The following is a 7,438-nucleotide window of genomic DNA, read 5'->3' as shown; positions in this document are numbered from 1 at the left end:
GCTGCTGAGGATAAAGAGAAAACAGCTTTTTCAATTGGAAGAGGGTTATGGCAATTCACAGTTATGCCATTTGGACTTTGTAACGCTCCAGCTACCTTTGAACGTCTAATGGAAAAAGTTCTTCAAGGTTTAATATCTAAAATTTGTTTAGTTTACTTAGACGACATAATAATTTATGGAAAGAATTTTCAGGATATGATTTCAAATTTAAGAAAAGTCTTTCGACGTTTACGGGAAGCTAATTTGAAGGTTAATCCAAAGAAGTGCTTATTTTTAAACAAAAAAGTTAAATATTTGGGGCATTTAGTGTCGTCGAGGGGAATAACCACAGATCCCGAGAAGGTTTTGGTTGTGAGAGAATGGCCGATTCCCACTAATAAGAAACAAATCCGTAGTTTTCTGGGTTTTTGTTCTTATTATCGGAAATTTGTTAAAAATTTTTCGGTTATAACAAAACCCTTGTATGCATTAACGGAAAACTTTAATAAATTCTTTTGGAATGATCAATGTCAAAAAGCTTTTGAGAAATTAAAACAATCTTTGATCTCTACACCCATTTTGTCTTTTCCGTTGAAGAAGGGGAATTTATATTTATTATATTATATAATTATTTTTAAGCGTGTCAACCAAGAAGTTGGTGGAACGATTGCCGGATGTCTTTCATTAAAGGAAAGAATTGAGTGTTTCAAACGACCTCCCACCCGGAGGACGCCCTGAGCATCTAAAAACGGATTGAGGCGAAGGAGCTGGCTGCACGTTGGCAATGGTGACTTCGTCTCCAGTGCCGTGACCTCCTTCGCATAATGCAGTTTCTGCACAACGCGAAGCCAGGTGCGGAGTGCGCAGGCAATTTCGTCAGGCGTGAGAACTTGGCTCGTGGACTTGCCCGCCGTTGGTGGGGCCGAACTCGCATTGCGGCGCCATCGCAGGCACCAAGCTGTGGTGCAGAGAAGGCGATGCAAGGCTGAGTAACGGAGCAGCAAGTCGGGTTCTGAAGTGTCTACCTTGGTAACGTGAGTAAACACTCGTTGCTCCAAAACTTCCTCGGCCGGGTCGTCGCCCGGGTCGCGCGGCCAGCAGGATTGATCGAGTTTAAGCCACGCGGGCCCGTCCCACCAGAGCGAGTGATTGAGAAGTTCCTGTGGAGAGAGGCCTCGAGAGGCACAGTCGGCCGGATTATCCTCTCCAGGAACGTGATGCCATTTTGCGTCCGGAAGACGCTGTTGTATGTGCGATACTCGATTCGCGACATACATCTTCCACCTTGACGAGTGCTCCCGGATCCAGTGCAGGGTCACTGTGGAGTCTGACCATAAGTGCGTGTGGGCGGTAGACACTTCCAACGTGTCTTGGTAATGGTGCACGAGATTTGTTAAAATTGTGGCCGCACAGAGTTCGAGACGAGAAATGGATACTTGTTTCAACGGAGCCACCCGTGTTTTAGACGCGAGAAGACGCACGGAAATGTCACCTGACGTTGCTGTAACACGAAGATAGAGCACTGCCGCGAAACCACGCTCAGACGCGTCGGCGAAGCCGTGCAGCTCAAGCTTTGCCTTGCTATCTCCAGTGCCCACCCAGCGTTGTATCCGCACCCCCTCGAGAACTGGGAGTTCGTCAATTAGATGCCATGTGCGCGCGTCGGTCGAAGGCAGTTGTGTGTCCCAATCCAGCCCCTGCATCCAGGCGGACTGGATCAGGAATTTTGCGCGGTCTACAACGGGCGCGAGCCATCCGAGTGGATCAAACAGCCGAGCTGTTTCCGCTAGTGCCATTCGTTTGGTAAAAGTGGCAATCTTTCGCGGATTTATCTTGAATCCGAAGCTATCGGCGGCGGGAAACCACCTCAAACCGAGAGTCGAATGGTTTTCGCCCTCCCATGCGTGAGAGGTTGTCTCCAGACGATGCGCGAGAGGAATTCCGGCGAGCAACTCCTCATTGTTGGCTGCCCACTTTCGGAGCGGAAATCCGCCTGCCATGCACAACTCTCGCAGCTGTGTCTGAACAACTATCGCGTCGCGAATTGTGTTTGCGCCGGTGACAATGTCGTCCACGTAGCAGTCCCGCTGAAAAACTGTCGCGCCGAGCGGATACCGGAAGTGCTCGTCGTCGGCCAATTGCCGTAGTGTCCGGATTGCGAGAAACGGTGCACTGGCTAGCCCGTATGTGACAGTATTCAATTTATATTCGCGCACTTCTTCTGATTGCTGCTTCCGCCACAAGATGCGCTGGAAGTTCCTGTCGTTTGAATGTACCAGTATCTGACGGTACATTTTTTCGACGTCAGCTATCATCACGAATCGATGCCGACGCCATCGCGATAGAACGTCAGACAAGCCAGATAAGAGGTTAGCTCCGATGTATTGATTCGAATTCAACGATTCACCGGTCGAGACGCGCTGTGATCCATTGAACACTACCCGGAGCTTCGTGGTGGAGCTTGACTCCCGAAGAACGCCGTGATGTGGTAAGTAGCATACTAACTCACCTAGCCGTGTGGCGTTCACCTCCGTCATGTGCCCCAGGTCCTCGTATTCTTTTAGGAAGGCATGGTACATGTGTCCGAACCGGACATCCTGGGCGCCCTTCCGTTCCATGGAGGTGAGAAGATGCACGGCTGACCGGCGGGTTTCGTGGAGAGCAGCAGGCTGCGTCTTGAGCGGGAGCCACACCATGTAGCGTCCGGTTGGGAGCCGAGAGTGTGTGCTGGCGTAATGGTCCTCGCACTTCTGCTCTGCGGGCGTTAAGGTGACGGAGGGCTTGGCCTCCTCCTCCTGCTCCCAAAACTGCCGAACCAGTTTGACGAGTTCATGCTCGATGGAGCACTGGCATGAGGCGGCTTCGTGAAGCGATGTGTCGGATGAGCCTCCTGACAGAATCCAGCCGAAGATCGTATGCTGAGCAATGGGAGCGTCGACTTCACCCTTGCGAAGGCCTTCCTCGATTATGACGGAACAAACCTCGGCTCCGAGCAGAAGCTCGACGGTATCTGTCGCTGAAAATTCGGGGTCTGCTAGAGGGAGACCTTGAAGGTGTGGCCATGCGTTGCCCTGCTGAGAACCTGTGCTTTGATACAGCGACAAGCGCGGCAGCACGACAGCAACTGCAGAGATGGTCGCTCCAGTCACCGTGAAAGTGAGTTGCAACGTGACCTTTCCTCGGAGCTGTCCCGGAAAGAGTTCGTCCGATTCCGAAAATGGCGAAGGTGGATTTGGCACGTTGCAGTTTGAGTCGCTGAGTCAAGGTTTCGGATATCAAGGACACTTCTGATCGATCGGCGCTCGCACTTTATGTGGAATGCCATAGACATCGTTGACGGAGAGGCGTGCAGCAGAGAGAGAGTGGCCAGCAGGATGGCCTTGTGGTTCTTGCGTGGTTGCGAGACCGTTAGCGCACTGGCCTCGGCGATCGCTGGCGGCGAAGACGATGAAGTGGCGTCATGCAAAAGCAAATGGTGTTTCGCGTTGCACAGGATGCACGTCTTGGTCGACGGGCATTTGGAGAAGGCATGGTTGCCCAGACAATTGGAGCACAGTCTGTGGTTGTCGACTATGATCTTCCTGTCCTTCGGAGTCTTGGCCCGAAACTCACTGCACGCCATGAGAAAGTGGGAGCCCTTACATAGAGAGCAGGTGCTTGATCCGAAGATGGACCTGGCGTGATTCGATTTCGCGGACCGAGAGCTGCTGGCCTTGGCTTGGCCAAATTATTCTCACTTTTGACGGTGGCTGGTGCAAGGGCTTCGAGAGTATCTTTTTGATGAGGAAAGTTTGGAGTGCTGCAAACTCTGGAGGATTTGACGACGTCCGGATGGCGGTTTCCCAATCGCGTCTCGTCTGTGGATCCAGGAGCTCTACCACGAGATGAATAAAGAGATCCATCCTGTGGGTGGCGATTGGTCGACCGAGACTTTCTTGCGCATTGGCTGCGCAGGTCATACCTTGAAAGACACGTCGCAGTTCAACAGCGGATTCACTCTTCATTTTGGAGACAGCGGTGAAAGCGGTGAAATTGGATCGCACTAAGACTCGCTGATTTTCGTAATATTCCTTGAGCGTGGCCCAAGCTTGCTCAAAGTTATCGCTCGTAAGAGGTAGATCGCGGATTAACTTGCTTGCTTCACCTTGCAGGGATGTTCGCAGATAGTGGAACTTTTTTACGTTAGTCAATGAAGGATGCTTGTTCACAACGGAGAGGAACAGATCGCGGAATGAGAACCAGTCTTCGATTGCCCCTGAAAATTGTGACAGATTGATTCGAGGCAACCGTGGATTGTATGAGGCGTGCTCCCCGGTAGGATTGATTGTCTCTGGCATTAGCTCGAAATTTCGTTCGGATCGTTGGAGATCGCACGATCAGTCCGTCAAGGCTCCCCGTTGCAGCACGTAAGTCGTTTCCGTTGTTTCGTATAAGTCATCCTTGATATAGTTGGTCGCGCTAAGCTTGTCGGAGAATTTTGAGCGGAGCAATTCGTGTTGAGCATCAAATTTTGACCAAGCGGCATCGAGAGTCTTGATTTTCGCCTCGATTATGCCTGAGGTCACGTTAGATTGATCTTGCTTCTTTAAATTCTCAACCGCACGGGCCATACGGGTGAAAAGTACGTGCTGTTCATTAATAAGAATGTTCATCTCACTGCTCATTTTTACAACCGTCCCCTTTTGCAGGTTGCACTGACACGGATTATTGGAGTTTACTGGAGTTCGCGCACTCGCGACGTTGGACAACGGACGTGGCAATCCGGCTCGAAGGACCAAAAATTAATGTTCACAAGCGCGCGTTGCGATGAAAATTTTGTTGGTTTCACAGGCGGCGGTTGCTTTCATATTTTCGTTCAAAAAATATATTTAAAGCGAGGTGGAGTTTAATTTCGAATTTATTTAACTTACACAAGTAATAGAAACATTAACAGTTTAACAAGTAAGTTACAGAAATTTCGCGCGTGTCTTGCGACTTACAGAATCCGTGAGGACCTAGTGATAACGACCAAAAGAAATTACGCGATCCATTTGCTTCTGACTTTTGCTGAAGAGTGAGGGTCCTTTTCGGAGCGCGACGTTTTCAAAGGGGGAGTCGCCGGCGACGGTTCTACCTAAAACCCACTCAAACCCTCCCTTTTAAAAAGTTGAAGCTTGTCACCAAGCACAATCCGATATTGACGCAAACAACTTAGTCATCGACGGAAAGCCTGTTTTCGCGAGCGGGATAGGCTGCAGGGCTGTCACGTGACTGTGCTCGCGGCATTTGCTAGAATCGTGTCGTCATGTTGCTACATCGATTTCCTTACTAACAAGGTGACATCAACAATCTATTGGTGTAAACAAAAAAAGGGGGAAGCTAGCCTCCTCTTCTCTGAATGCGCACTTTTGAGCAATTAAATTTTCGCATGATATTTTTTGCATACGAATTTATGCACAGGTTGCGACAGTGGTAATGTTATGAAGACACATAGAAACCGTCATCGAATCACCTGTCGAACAGATACCGCTGTTCGGTTGAACAGCTATCGATCTGTTCTATCGAATCGATATCGCTCTTCTGTCTATCAGTCTTAACTACAAAGAAATCACATCTAATTTTTCATTTGCGACCAGCATCAGTTAGATATTTTATACGTGTTGTGACGTGACGTTTTTCGACCGTCCGTCACAAGGGTCGTAATGCCCGACCGAAGGAGCGCGGTTTTGGATCCTGCGTCCTCCCCGATTTAGGGAGGCGAGCGTATCCGCGCGCGTGCGTTGTCGTGGCATAATTTTGACGCGTTTCACTTAATCTTCTCTTTTCGCACGAGCGTAACCTAGGTAGAAATCGGCGGCATAGTTGAACAGCGTGTATAAACTCGTCGACTCTACCAACCAGCGTGAGGAAGGAAGAGAACACCGACATCGAGGCAGCTGACGCGCCCTGGAAGTACGGAGCACGCAGGTTGAGTACTATTCTCCGAAACAATTAATGCCGGTGCCCGTTATCGGGAGCCTTTACTGCTGTAGATTGTTTTCATCGATCAGTAATGGGAGCAAGAGCCGCGTACTCGGAAAAGCCAGACCACATTTGAAGCTCGCGCCGCCGATTGCGGGCGATCCGATCACGTGCGGGGCCGCGATTTGTGGGCGTCGCGCCCACAGGGCAAAGGCCAATCGGCGCGTTATCAGCCGATCCCGTGACGCCTCGCGACCGGCATGCTGCCGGAAGAACCGTCGAGCGACACTTGTGCTGTGATCGTTACCTGGGAAGGACGCAGGATCCGAGTAGCTGGCGAGTGACTGAACAAGGATTAGAGATCTTAGCTACCGCTCTTGGTGAGACGAACGTCGCCAAAGTATATTGTCGGCCGCCGGTTTCGTTGTCGGGCGGATCGCGCTATTAAAGTTCTGTCGTTCGTATAATTGTGTGTCCGCGAGTCGAGTCCGTGTCTCGCGCCGTCCGCCCGGCAAAAGTTACGCGAATTTAAGTAGTTGCCGTTGCGCTCGCCTTGCCACAGCCGGGTCATTTGTGCGTCATTTACGTGTTATTTTGTGTTATTTGTGCGTTGCGAATTTATCTAAACCATTGCGTGCTAGCGTGCCGAGTTTTCGGCAAAGTTCGAGAATATCGCGATACCACGTGGCGTACCCTCCGCGTGTCGCGACGTTGCATTTAGCGAGTCCGAATAGACTTTACCGCGAAGAGCTTGTACACCAGTTATCCCCGGGAGCGTTCCTGAACGCGCGAATCTCGACATCGACGAGAACACCGACGGTTGCCGCGGCGTTAGTGGTCAAAAGGATCGCTTGTACACCCCAGCACACGCAATTATATCTGTAATTTGTTACCAAATTTATTGTGTATTTGATAACGCCCTTGCTCTCCCGCATCCCTTGCGCTCCTACGAACCGCCCCTCTACCAGATTTCAGGGCTGAGTACCGGTCATTCGAGTCGTCTCTCGGTCACGGCAATCAGGTTTCCGAGTTCCTTAACTATTTCGTGTCGTCTGTAATTCAGTTCGAGTATTTAGAAGGGTGGCACGCCCGCTTGTGTCTGGCGCCCAACTTTGCGTTACCGGTGATCGCGCTCTTGTGAAGCATTAGAATCGCGACTACGTTGTGTCCTGACTGTAGCGACGCCGAGAACGACGAGTCTTGCTTTCCGGCTTGTAAAAGCGGTTGCAGTGTCAAAGGTAAAAATGAACATTCTCACACACACGTCATCTCCCAATGTTGCAGGAATACCGTGAAGGCACACAGTATGAAATCGCTATCGAACCGCCTATCGAACCGATACCTCTGTTCTACCACAGTATATACAGTAGCGCAACTCTCGCGATTCTGCGTGTACGAAATTGAACTGCACATGCGCGAGCTCCGGGTGTAACCAATCACGTAACAGATTTTCTATCGCACTTGCTCTCTTTACTTTTCTATAGTGCTCTCTGTCATTTAAATGCCCGAACGGCCAAAA

At 50.3% G+C, this 7,438-nt stretch overlaps 1 protein-coding gene across 1 annotated transcript; it reads right to left on the bottom strand.

Annotated features, from left to right (window-relative positions):
* Positions 1-45: 45 nt before the first annotated feature.
* Positions 46-3,601, bottom strand: LOC105456943. Its single transcript, XM_011701338.1, has 3 exons — positions 3,288-3,601; positions 702-3,234; positions 46-105 (listed from the first exon to the last, which is right to left on the bottom strand). Exons 1-3 carry the CDS (start codon positions 3,599-3,601, stop codon positions 46-48), a joined length of 2,907 nt encoding a protein of 968 aa, XP_011699640.1.
* Between the last annotated feature and the right edge of the window lie 3,837 nt (positions 3,602-7,438).

Source organism: Wasmannia auropunctata, unplaced genomic scaffold (genome assembly GCF_000956235.1).
Source record: "Wasmannia auropunctata unplaced genomic scaffold, wasmannia.A_1.0 LD336106.1, whole genome shotgun sequence".
NCBI classification, from domain to species: domain Eukaryota; kingdom Metazoa; phylum Arthropoda; class Insecta; order Hymenoptera; family Formicidae; genus Wasmannia; species Wasmannia auropunctata.
This window is presented reverse-complemented; position numbering and strand designations above follow the sequence as displayed.

Bases quoted from the DNA above. Each gene is read 5' to 3' on its own strand.
- LOC105456943 (XM_011701338.1), bottom strand. From the start codon at position 3,601: ATGGCGTGCAGTGAGTTTCGGGCCAAGACTCCGAAGGACAGGAAGATC. The intron at 3,235-3,287 runs GTGCGAGCGCCG...ACCTTGACTCAG, and splicing joins TCTATGGCATTCCACATAAA to CGACTCAAACTGCAACGTGC. The intron at 106-701 runs GTGGGAGGTCGT...TTTTTCCATTAG, and splicing joins ATGCTCAGGGCGTCCTCCGG to ACGTTCAAAGGTAGCTGGAG.